We start from the raw sequence: 13,186 nt of genomic DNA on the forward strand, positions 1-13,186 counted from the left end.
GTACTCAGAGGTATACTGCCCCTGATCATGGAGGTTCCATTTAACAGCTGTCATGGCCAACAGACCTACCTTACAAGGGTGATATAAGGATTCCAAAACCATAATACATGTAAAGTGCTTCTAACACTCTAAAGTGCTTATAATGCTAATTAGGGGGAGGAGGTTTAGTCCCAGCCCACTCAGGACTTCAGAGTTCAAAACCAAACTGAGCACCGCAATAATCCAGAAGTATTACTAGTCCACAAACATTTTCACTTGCTTGCCTGTCCAGATATAGCTATGCTAATCACTCATGGCCCGGAAGAAAAAAACTGATTTTAGCAAAGTTTCACTGTCTGATTGCCTGGAGGGAATCGTTACTCACCACAGGTGACCAGGCAAGCTTTGATTATTGCCTTGTCTGCTGTCTGGAGGGAGCCCTGCTAAGCCTGCATAACAAACTGCACACTCTCTCGCAAGCTCTTCTCCACAACCATAAGGGCTCGAAACGATCTTCGATCACAAATCTTACCTTCTTGGGATGGAAAATTCCCCTGCAGATACCGAGCCCTTATATATTTGTGCCCTGAATTACAAAAAAAGCCTTGCACCTAAGCTTGTGCTGCCAATGCCTGTGGACTAAATCAACTGAGCCAACAGCATCATGTGCCTCACTGCCCAGCCGCAAGAAGACCTGCATTATGTCACTCTCTTGCAAAACCTGATGTCCAGAAAATGCAAACAAGTGAGGAAACAGATGTGGGAGGTTTGGAATAGCACGGAGGCAAGGAAGGGGTGTCACCACACCAGCGCATCCAACACCATAGTTACCACGCCAGAGCATCCACTGGCTAGTGGCCCTACTGAACAGCAAGCTGCAACTACAAGGCCAGCTGCCCCCATGCAAAAAGGGCTGGTTTGCAATCAATCTAATTACAAATTAGCATGCAAAGGCCCCTTCTTGGTCAAGCGCATGCACGTGCAAAAGCACTGAGCCCCACTCCCCCCATGCTACCATTAGTGATCCTATCGAGCTCACTCTGGTCAGCCTACATGTGCTTATTTATTGGCTCCCTCCCCCCCAGTGGATGCATGTCTGTGCCCACACAAGGATGCACATGTGCCAGGTGTCTCCACTCACCATCCTTGTGAGCAGGGGAGCCCTGGTGCAGGGCACCAGCCCATGACCATCGGTGCTGCCGGATTTCAGCCCAGGTTTTCTTTGTTGAGCGCTGGATGGCAGCTTCATAACGCTCCTGATGAAGAAAGGGGAAAGGGGAGGTGTCAGAAAGGACAGAGCCTCTGTCTGAATCCCTAGAGAGCTGCTGCCAGCCAGCATAGACAGTACTAAGCCAGGTGGACCATTGCTTTGACTGTATAACGAAGCTGCCTATCCTGTAAAAACACGCCTTGTATCATCTATGGGGCAGGGGGTGCTGTTGTGTGCAGAAGGCTCCTGGTTCAATCCCTGGCATCCCCATAGCATCTGAATCATGGGAAAGCCTCTGCCAGTCAGTGTAGGCCTGTAGGCAATACTGAGTGAGATGGACCAATGGTCTGACTGAAAATAAGGCAGCTTTCTACGTTCTGTGAGAGACACTAAACCTTCAATTGCCATTTCAGAGCCTTGGAGGTAAGGGTTTGGAAAGAGTGAATAACAAAGGAGGAGACAAAAACCCTTCCCCAAGATCTCTAGGTGGATATGAGGTTGCTTGGTTAACCTTTTTGGAAAAGGTATTTCATAAGCAACGTGCCCCCCACTCACCCACTGAAAAGTCCCTCTCCAAACCACAAACCATTAAAAGGCTCTGAAGGTCTCAAAATAATTAATTCAGATCTCTGGAGAATAGAATTATAACAGAGATGTTTTGCTGCTTAATGCTGTTGGATTTTATTACTTAGAAAACACTGTTTTTCTGTATTACTATCATACTACAGTGGACCCTCCGGATACGAACTTAATTCGTTCCAGGGGTCCGTTCGCACCCTGAAAATAACGCAAATAGAGGCGCGCTTCTGTGCATGCACGCAGCACGATTGAGCGTTTCTGCACATGCGCAAGGCATGATTGAGTGCTTCTGCGCATGCGCGCGCCAAGAAATCTGGAAGTATACACTTCCAGGTTTGCCGTGGCCGTAACTCGAAGATTCCATATCCAGAGGGATACGTAGGTAGAGGTATGACTGTATTGGTTTTGCATTATTATTATTTTGAAGGGAGCTGTAGTCCAACATGCATTTGCAGAGCACCACAGGTTAATAGCTACCCTTGTCCTATGTAATTCCATTTCCTGCTGCCTGGCAGTTGCACTGCAATCCACAGCTTGCCTCTTCATGTGCCTTGTTGCCGGCTCTCCTCCCCTCTGCCTGCCTCCCTTCCTGCTCCCAAACCACCCCAAGCCCACCTTGTTCTTCTCCAGCTTTTGACGCTGGCGTTCCTCCAGCACAGCTCGCCGCTTCTCGGCACGAACCCGCTGCTCCTCCAGTCGCCGCCTCCGCTCCTCCAGTTGCTTTTCACGCAGCACCCGAGCCTTCTCCTCCTTCTCCAGCCACAGGACCCGCTTGGCAGCTACTGGGGCAAAGACCAAGGAATCAAGAGGGAGAAAAGCAGACAGAAGAGATAAAGCAATGTAGTGCATAGCCAGCCCTGTCTGCACACACACACACACACACACACACCCTTCCTCACTCCTGGGACATATTACATTACAAGGAAACGGTGTGGTTTTCATTTCATCCAACAAGTCCCTTAGGCAGAGAGAAGGTGAGTATTTTGTGGAAGTCTTGCAATCTGAATATATATCTGAAACAAACACTCTGCCACCTTCCTGCTTATAGCCAGATCCTTCCAGGAATCTTGCAATCCCAGCATGAAGGCAACAGCCTCCCCCCACCATTTGCCTCATAGCACCTAATAGCCACTAACAGATCTTCTCCTCCATATATTTGTCTAAAACGTTATGGCCTCTTGTTCAGCTTTTAAAAACTATTTAAAATGAATGTACATTATTATCGTTTTTAGCTCGCCACCTAGGGAACGTATAGCAGGCTGGATGTGGAGGGAAGGAAATTCTGAGACAGAATACAACAGAACAGTTCTTGCCAACCTGGCTCCCTCTAGGTGTTTTGAACTGCAACTCCCATCAGCCCCAAGGCAGAGGTGGAGAACCACAGGCCTTGGGGCTAAATGCCACACCCTCGAGGCCTCCTTTTGCCTGACGGTTGGGACTTTCCCCAGGCCACACCTCTTCCCCAGCCACGTCCTCTCCCCACAGGACATGTGCCCACCCATTAGCCTGACTGGAAAGAGTCACTAAACTCTGATAATGGCAGAGTATTGTGGGAAATTTAGATTGCAGATCCAGCCAACAGGCATGGAGGGCAGATGTTAGCTCTGATGAGCACTAGGATGTCAGATATTGATGCTGGGCCTTCATGCTTACACACGCCGGGGATCAAACTTGGGACTTTCTGCACACAATGCAGATGCTCTCCAAGAGCTATGGCCCTTCACCAAACAATTAAGCTGCCTTATACTGAGTCAGGCTATTGGCCCATTTAGTTCAATGTGACTGGCAGAGGTTCTCCAGGGTTTCAGACAGGGCTTTCCAGCCCTACCTGGAGATGCCAGCGCTTGAGCCTAGGGCCTTCTCCATTCAAAGCAGATGCTCTGCCACTGGGCTGTGGCCCTTCCCCTTTAACTACATCCATCATCTTCCTCATCCCCAGTGCCTCTGGGTCCCACCCTCGACCTGCACCTCAGGGGCAAGGCCCTGAGTCACTGGGGCTAAGAAGCAGACCAGTGGTTACAACTTTCCCCAGTGCATCACTTCACAGCGCTGGACCATTAAAAAATAATAATAAACATTAGAAAGCGGGAGCTGGCACTAGCTACAATAGCCCCTGGCATTCGCTTCTGTGCTGATGCCAGGCCTGGGAACAGTCCAGAAAGAGGCCGACTACCTCATCTGATGCTCGTGATAACTAGGCCTGCCTTTTCATTAGGGATTTTATTTTATTTTTTTGGTGGGGGGGGGGGAGAAGGTGGGAGGAGATTTGAAGAGGTTGTAGTGTAAAGAAGAAGAATGTCTGCACTTTTAAAGTTAGGTGAGGGGATAGATGGCTGCTTCTACCTGCCTTCTTCCATCCTCCAGCACTGGGAACCTTCATAAAGCAGCTGCTTCCAGAAGAACTATTGAGAGGGGTTTCTGGTATTTGGGGTTGAGGCATAAACGATGAATGAGAGGAGTTGCTCATTGCTAATGTTTTGGGGCTACTTCTGGATGTGAAGTTATGGGATACTTTTACTTTATCGACTGGTGAACTTTATGCTCACTTTAATTTTGATGGATGTTAAATATACAGTTAATTGTTGATTTGTTTAGTGTTATGTTGTTACATTATTGCAGTGATAATTCTACTTTTTATTATGCAATTATTACTCTGCTGCATTTAGACTGCTTTAAAAATGCAAACCGCTTTAGAGAACAGTTGTATTTTGTGGGTCGTGGTATATAAATAAACTGACTGACTTACTCGTTTAATTGTTTTTATGCATTTTGCATGCATAATGCTTTCAAATGCTTGCAAGCTGCCTTGAGCAAACATTGAAAGGCAAGGCACAAATATTTTAACTAAATAAAAATAGGACCTATCTGCAATGGAAAGCTGGGTTGGCAGGAGAGTTGGAAGAAATGAGGGAAAATCCTGCAGGAATTCACTCAAACAAGGAGTGGGTTGCAGTAACTGAACCCCTAGCTTCAGGAATGAAGCCCACAGCTGGTGACAGCAAGCTGGCGGGGGGGGGGGGGAGAGAGGGGGGAAGACCCTAAACAACAAAGTGGATCAGGATACTAGCAGAGAGGGAGGGAGGGGCAATGCAGTCAACAAAGGGAATGGGAAGCTGGCCTGAAAAACACATTCAAAAACACAATGGGGGAATGAGGGTGGAAAGTGATTTAGACTGGAGCGGCAAAAGTATTAGGAGGGGGAGTGATGGTGTGGGCAGTGCGGTGCAGAGGGAAAGCAGGAGAGAGGCCGCAGAACAGAAAGCAGCACCCAGCAAAATTAATGACTAGAGGTCTACTGCATGGGAAAGGAATCTTCTTTGCCAAGACATTACCTACAACACATCTCACAGATGCACATGACGGGGGCAGAAGGGGGATGCATAACTGGATGAAGTTTGTGTTTGTCTAGACTTGCTGGCCCAATGGAACGAAGGAAGGAAGGAAGGAAGGAAGGAAGGAGTGTGATTATTTCTCTCCCACTCACAATTTGGTACACATGAGAGATGAATTTTTTCGAAATACAAGAGCCGTGCAGATTCGTGTTCTGCCAGACTCCGCACACGCAGAATTACTGTTGCAGGAGGGTGAAAGGATAAAGATCAACAGCCTCACCCCACTACTGCATGTTCCTGTTGCCACTGCTGCAGCCATCCACGTGTTGGGGGCTGAATGTCTGCCACAGGGAGCCTGCCCTGTTCATTTGGAGATGCTCTCTGGGTGATTTAGAGTCCTGGAGGATCAGGGCTCTAAATCACACAAGGAGCCTACATACTGTGCTGCAAAAGGTCAGCTACAAACATGGGGGAATGGGTATAGGATGGGGCTGGGCAGGTGTAAGAGGTTACTGGCCAGGGTTAAGAAGTTTCTGCTTGCTCTGCTGCTTACATGATAGTAATCCTGTGGGAGGTGGGGAACACAACTGATTAGGTAAATTGCATGCAAGTAAATGCATGTTAAGGTTTTAACTCACCTAACTAAATCCACAGTAAAGAAGGGTGGAGAGAAAGCTATCTATTCTGTAAAAATTTAGTTATCTGGCAATTCTTTTTCTGCATTCTCATATGTTTGTACCAGCCTGCTGAGAAGTTAGCAGCCTACACTTCTGTACTGGCAGAAGAGGAAGGAAAATCCCCTCTTCCAAGGACAGCAAGGAAATCCAGGCTACCAGTCTCTTAGCAGGTAAAAAAAAAACCCACTCTGCCGTCTATCAGGTGGACTGACTGGCAGAGGAATCACAAAGCAATCTGTGCCCCTTTTGGCAGTCTACTTTGTGTGCCAGCTGTGGAAGAAGCGGCTTTCCTTCATGGCCATCACAGAAACTAAGTTGACTGGTAGAGGAGGGACAGAGAGATTGATCCCTTCTTCATCTGCCTTCTCACTCACCTGTATGAGACCTTGGAGATCACTGTCAGTCAGTGTGCAATAGATAGATGGACCAAAGGGTCCTGGGCAAGGATCCCAGAAGATCTGCAAGCTTCCTTGCCTGGAGAGGGCCTGAAGCTTCCTCTGCCCCACAAACACAAGCTTGCTTCTTACCTAGATGTTTGGCTCGTTCTTCCCGTCGCTCTCGAGCGAGTTTGTGCCTGGCTTGCGCCTTCTGGGTATCTGGGGAAGAGAAGGAAGAGGTTAGGCCAGTTAGAAAAGTCATGTGCAAGTCCACCCCACCCCCTGCAACCCTGACATTCATCAAATCCTCTTCATGTCTGCACCAGTCTTTCTAGACTACTGTGTCCCACTTGGATCTGAAGGGGGTCACACCAGTGGCATCACTGGCAGCAGTATTATTATTATTAATAAAGGAGAAACAAAAACAAACTATCAATGTTTATATTTTTAGAGAAGTAAAACAGCAGGGTGGGGAGGAGGAGGAAGACAAGTAAGGAAGAGTAAAATCACACAGCAGATAATATGAACAGGGAGGACTGAGGCTCCAAGTAGGACCAAAAATCTGAAAAGAAGCAAGAGAACTGCTGCAGATGGTACTGTGACTCTGCCAGTCATCATGCATCCTTCTCTAGCACCAATTCAGGGAGCCAACTCTAGATGCCTTGTGGCGATATACCCCACGGTGGAGGAGGAGGAGCAGCAGCAGCAGAAGGCTATCAAGCCAGGCACATAAATAACCAAAAAAACTACTAGCTTGCAAATGTTTGTACTAGCTATTTCCATGATGGACTCCGGGGAGTGAAGGCCCTCTTCTCCCTGGGCCGCATGGAAACGCAAGCTACTCATCTCTCAGCAGGCCAGAATGTAATGTTGCCTTCTACCAAGTCAAATGGAGGAGGAGGAGAAGAGTCAGAGGAATCCATCTCCTGCTCTTCTAGCCTGCTACATTTCCAGGCTGGTTGCACAAGAAGAGATTTATGGAAAAAGATGTTTTCTTTCCTCCATAGCTGGGCATTCATTCCTCTTTTAAAGCCACCCACTTTGGTGGCCATCACTTCCCCCTTACAGCAGTGAGTTCCATAATTTAACTAGGTGCTGCGTGAAAAAGTACTTTCTTGTACTTTCTTTTTTCTCACTTGAATCTTCCAACAATCCTCATATGTCCACAAAGTTTTAGCATTATGAGAGGGAATCCTTTCTCCTGTTGCCTTATTGTATTTCTTACCACAGGTTTTAAAAATTGTTTTATTATATTGCTGTAATTTTTAGCACAAGCTGTCCAGAAAATTTGTACTGAAAGGTGAAATGAAAGCATTTTAAATAAAGAATAAAAACAACACTCACATGGGACAGAGATGGGGAGCCTGTGGCCCATGGGATAAAAGACTCCAAATGGGGGAGGCCTAGGGTTCCTAATGAAGCCCACAGGCCAGAGGTTCTCTATTTCTGCAGATCCCACCCATCATAATGACAAACCCCTGGCTGCCGTGTGTGTGTGTGTGTGTGTGTGTGTGTGTGTGTGTGTGTGTGTGTTTCAAACAGAGAAGCTGCAAACTTATCTTCCACAAGAAACAGTTCAGGAAAATTATGTGGTGACAAAGATTCTCACCCTGCAAATTTCTGATCAGCTTCAAGTTCTGCCCCAAACATACCTTGTTTGGTCCGGGGTCTGGAAGGCCCCTGGGCAGGGGAAGGCTGTTCACTCTTGGGTGCTGGTTGTTGGGTGCTTTCCTGGCGATGTTCTTCTTCTGAGGGAGGCGATGCCTGGGCACCTATCGGCGGGGGGCGGCCATTCTTAGGGGGCAGGGCCTCCACAGCCAGGAGCGTTGTGGCAGGCAGTGGGCCGGCCTGGTTAGTCTGAAGGGAAGGTTTCGCTTCCACAGGGGGCACCGTGGCAGTCTTGACACCCGGGGGACCATTCTGAGCAGGCGCCGTTGCCCCTGTGGGAGCGGCAGCACGCGGCAGAGGGGTGGCTTCTGGTGGGAGGGGAGGGAGAGGCTGGTCACTTGGGTGTGTTTCTGTCTCCCTCATGAGGGGCGCCGTGACAGGCGAATGGCTAGTCCGTTCACTGAGGGGGAGCGGGGTTGCTTCCGGGAGGGTACCTTCCGGGGCTGTAAGACAGAAGGAGGGAAGAAGGCTTATGAGGAGATCCCCTCCGAATACTTCTCAGGCAAGCTCTCCAGAGTTAGGCAAGCGATCCCTCCCTCCCCTCACAGCTTGAGGCAGGGGTGCCAGGCACAGCTCATTTAAAGTAAACAGCAATCACAGCTGGGCACAGTGCCAGCAGGGCACAAAGACCCCTTCTCCCTCAGGCCCGGAAACTGGCATACTCAGATGAAGCAGCAAAGTATCGTTTTATGGGCCCTACGTAAAGTTGCCACCTTTAGGGTGGTTGTCCCCCCCCGCCCCATAGGGTCCCTGTACCTCTAATATCTGCACAGCAGGCCAAACACAAAACACAAAACCCTCTCCTGACACCAAGCGCAGTTCACTTTTTGCTTCTGTAAGATTTCCTGAGGCAGCTGTTTCCAAGCTTCCCTCCTCTGATTGTTAAATGGAGATGGAGGACTTCAAAGGAGCTGTGGGCCCCCATTCTTCTACCCACCCGCCCTGCCTGGAGCACAGGCACCCGCAGGAATTTTTCCAGGGTGTCTGTGTGTGCATGCATGTGCAAAAGAAAGAAGCACTGAAAAGTGGGGGCACAGGATAGTTTCTTGCCAAAGAGAGAGAGAGAGAGAGAGAGAGAGAGAGTAATAGTGTCTCCTATCTCAGGTTCTACAAATATTTTACACTTTCTATTAGCTGGTTCATGTAGGGGGAGAAACTCACGGCCACCCTCTGCCCCCAAGTGCCCTCGATCTGGACCAGCCCATGATCTGGACCAGGAAGAGTCAACAATTCGCTCCTGCTTCCAGTTACATAATTCACTGCCATCCCCAACATACACACACACCCCTCCCTCGTAGCAACAGAGTCCTTCGCAGACAACAATTAAGTAATGGAACAAGAACGTCCAGCGTGAGACCTGGCGGAAACCACAAAAGAAGGCTATAAATGCTTGCCCCGCCTTGTGCTGAAGAAGGCTCCTTGCAGACTCCTGCAGGATGGAAGTCATGAAGAGGAGGCAGGGGAGAGGGTGGGGTGAGGCCAGCCAGCTAGCAGTCAAGATTGAAGGGAGAGAAAAGTCCTGGGGAAGGGAGGGGACACAGTGACAACAAAAAGACCTGGGGTGAGCAACAAGTGGAAACCAAATATCCTGCATCAAGCCATTATTTTTGAATGAGAAAAGTGGGGGTTTGAAAGTGTTCTGACTCAGAGAAGCTCCTCCATCAGATCAATCCCCCTCAAAGCTACGTCATGTAAAAAGCTTAAGGGAAATTGCAAAATAAAGCAGCCTTCTCCAACCTAGGGTCCTCCAGCTGTGCTGGCTGGGCAAATAGCCCAAAACATCTGGAAGGCCCAGCTGGACCGTTAAAAAAAGAGAAAAGAACAGCAGTTAGCACAAACTCCTAGCCTTGGATAGTTATTTTCATATTTAGAAGTTATTTGCCATGCTGAGCTCTTGGAATGAGCATTCCCCCAGCCTGGACTCACCGGTGACTAAGTTGTTATGCTGCTGTTTTCTGCCTTCTTCTTGCAGAGCTTCATAGCAAGGATAATTTGCTAAACATGCTTCTCAGCTTGCAGGAATTCCTGATCTGAGTCACCTTTGTCCCATGCATCTCTGTGTCACAACCCTCCATCATCACTCTGGCTGTAAACAGTCTGGAGTGGCTGCCTGCAGAGAATCCTCCTTTAAGGCAAGAGGTTGTCCCATCCTCACACATATCCTCTCTGCTCTTCAATCTGGATGCATCCCTTCTCCCTGAGCAAGTGGAAAGACCTGCTGTTGCACTCGGGTCCTGCTTGCGGGCTTCCCATGGGGGCAGTGTTTCTCAAACTTGGGTCCCCAGCTGTTGTTCGGACTACAGTTCACATCATCCCTGACCACCGGCCCTGCCAACTAGGGATTGTGGGAGTTGTAGTCCAATAACAGCTGGGGACCCAAGTTTGAGAAACACTGCAGATAGGGACATCTGATTGGCCACTGTGAGGACAGGATGCTGAGCTAGACGGGCCTCTGGTCTGATTCAGCAGCCAGGCTCTTCTGAGGTTCATCCCTGCAACTCAACTAACCTCACTTCCTGCAAGCAACTCTGCCCATTCTCCTGTACTTCCCCTTATGCCTGGAACTCTGTCCCAGAACACCTTCTGTAGAACATCACTTCCCTTTGTTCCTTTGGACCCCAACACAAAATGCATGTTTCAGTGAAGCCTGTAATGTCAATCTTCAGTCCCTATTCCAATGTGATATACATCCCAAGTGCATGTAACAGAATTCACACACTTTTTATCCCTGCAGTACAGGCAACTGGGGTGGGAGAAAACGAATGAAAGCAACCCAGCAAGGTGGGGGGGGGGAATGTGTTGAACCCCCCCCCCATTATTACATGTGTAAAACTGAAACACACCCACACCCAGCTTTATATCTCAGCAGGCCAGATACAGTGGTACCTCGGGTTACAAACTCCGCTAACCCGGAAGTAGTACCTCGGGTTAAGAACTTTACCTCAGGATGAGAGCTGAAATTGTGTGCCAGCGGCGCAGCGGCAGGCCCCATTAGCTAAAGAGGTTAACCGTTCTTAACCTCAGGTTAAGAACGGTTTCAGGTTAAGAACGGACCTCCGGAACGAATTACCGTAAGTTCGTAACCAGGGGTACCTCTTTACTTTGGTATCAGCCCTGTCATTTGGCGCTTAGTCGGTGTTAGAAATTCCCTGGGTGCCAGGTGCATTTTACTACTGACACGGGTCCAACGCAACTACATGGAGATTTCTGGGTGCCAGGCTGGTGACAGACATCTCCATCAAGCCAGTTTAAAAACCTCTGCCTTAGTCCATAGTTAATACCATTTCCATTTCCACTATGTGTGTTTCTCCTTCTTGCATACTGGGACAAGTGCAAGCTATAGGCAAGCAATGTAGTTGAAATCATAGAATAGCAGAATTGTAGTGCTGGAAGGGACCCCGAGGGTCATCTAGCACAACCCCCTGGAGAATAGACATTCTGCTGTGGCAACTGTAACCCAGGTTTAAAGTGCCATTTGGTGCCTAGCTTATATAGCTGAGTTTCTAACACTGCCTAGGCTCTTTGGGTGCTGTCTTTACATTTTCAGAATCCTGTAGAATTCTCATGTACGTTGCTGACTGGGAGCGGCTGCCGAGACCACATAACACCGGTCTTGGAAGATCTACATTGGCTCCCAGTACATTTCCGAGCAGTTAAAAGCAACTATATAAGGGGGTGGCGAGAAAGGTAAGAGTTTCAGGGCAATGGAAGGGAGCTACTGAATCAGGCTAAAGGCTCATCTAGCCCAAAAATCTGATCTCAGACCACAGACCCCCTTGAGATACCCAGCAACTGATATTCAGAGACATAACAATTTTTTTAATGATTTTTTTTTATTTGCGCCCTGCCCATCTGACAGAGTTGCCCCAGCCACGTAACACCTCCGACACTCCATGCATTTTGTCTGATCCTCTTTTAGAGCAATATAGGTTGGTTGCCATCACTGTCTCCTGTGGGGACCAACTCCACAACAGCTTCATGCCCTGAGTGAAGAAGATGTAACAGTGTCTTAGGAGCAGAGCTGAGTGGACTCCCTGATGGCGCCCTCCTGGTCTTGCTCATCACCTGCCCACTGTTCCTTTCTTAAGACTTGAGGTGCCCAGGATTGAACCAGGGACCGTATGCTCATGAAGCTTGTGCTCTGCCTCTGAACTCTGGCCCCACCACCTTCCTCTCTGGCAAGAGACATGCAGCCAACAGAAAATGCTGTATATTTTCTGCTATCCCCAATCCCCCCCGCCATTCCTTTAAACCTTTAACCATCTCTGCATTGTGTAATTAGCAGCTACAAGTTGCGCAGTCGACAGAATTGCTCTGTTGGGTAATGATGGATGGTGCATTTCCATGCACGAGACAAAGGGACCTCAGCAGACAGAAAGTAAAGAGAGAGGGAGGTGGAAATGGGGGGGGGGGAGCGGCGGAGGAGAACAACCGAGTGGCAAGTATGGAAGGGATGGCGGTTGGCAAGGAGATCTGGAGACAACTAGACCCCAGAGCGTTTGAGAAATCGATTCCAAAGAGCGCTGCAAGTTTATTTCAAATGGCATTAACAAATTTCCTTTTCATTCTGCTGCTCTTCCACAGCCAATTCAGTTTAATCATGCCACCCAGGAATGCCAAGCAGGGGTGGTGGTGTGGGCTTTCCTGCGCTATCGTAATTAATGTTTTGACTAACAAAGCCGTTCTTCCAATCCATGTTAATTAAGGCCCATGCCACAGCTGCTGCAGAGTATCCAGGTGATTTGGGGGGCAGGTCTTGGGGAAACGTCACTGCTGCCTGAAGAAGTGGGGGAAAGAAGCAGGACTGCAAAAAGAAAGCCCACCATGACTCTTCCCAGAAACTTCCGAATGACATTTGGCAGGGTCTGCTGAAGACAGCTGTTTCTGCAGCCACGTCTCTGTCGAGAGAGGACGGACTTGGCCCTTCTCTGATGGCCTTCTGCCACTGTGCAACAGCCTTTCTTTTCCAAGCTGTTAATTTTAGGAAGGCAATTACACGAAGTCCAGCCATTGGTATTGTCTCTACATCATGGGTAGTGGACTTTTTTTTTGGCCCGAGGGCCACATATCCCGTCAGCTAACGCTCTGCGGGCCACATGCCAGCAGGGAAGTGAGGGATGGTTGGATCTGTCCATGTTTATTTCTCTCTGTTTTCTCATTTTCAAGTCTTAAGAGTTCTCCACACTTCCACTTGAGTTTGGGATTATTATTTTTAAGTCCCAAAGAAAATTCACCAGCATTCTAATGTGAATTTCTCCAAATATTTGCAATTTCCCCCATTATACAATTTTCGCAAAGCAATTTCCCCATTACTGTATCCTATTTCCAAAAATATACGCATTTTGTGCATACTTTACCTCAGTA

The 13,186-nt window shown here is 48.5% G+C and overlaps 1 protein-coding gene across 27 annotated transcripts in view; it reads right to left on the reverse strand.

Annotated features, from left to right (window-relative positions):
* MAP7D1 (MAP7 domain containing 1) overlaps positions 1 to 13,186 on the reverse strand; it is a gene marked incomplete at its 5' end in the record, with an annotated part of 55,511 nt that overhangs the window by 18,623 nt on the left and 23,702 nt on the right. For 20 of the 27 annotated variants that reach the window (XM_083625470.1, XM_083625454.1, XM_083625455.1 and 17 more), the window contains 4 exons: positions 1,121 to 1,235; positions 2,384 to 2,547; positions 6,305 to 6,373; positions 7,807 to 8,265. In XM_083625470.1, coding sequence (XP_083481596.1) covers positions 1,121 to 1,235; positions 2,384 to 2,547; positions 6,305 to 6,373; positions 7,807 to 8,265 — 807 coding nt within the window. Of the gene's footprint in view, positions 1 to 1,120; positions 1,236 to 2,383; positions 2,551 to 6,304; positions 6,374 to 7,806; positions 8,266 to 13,186 lie in introns of all 27 variants that reach the window. The other 7 variants (XM_083625452.1, XM_083625469.1, XM_083625456.1 and 4 more) reach the window with 1 other exon arrangement.

Source organism: Podarcis filfolensis (genome assembly GCF_964270895.1).
Source record: "Podarcis filfolensis genome assembly, chromosome: 8".
Classification (NCBI taxonomy): Eukaryota; Metazoa; Chordata; class Lepidosauria; order Squamata; family Lacertidae; genus Podarcis; species Podarcis filfolensis.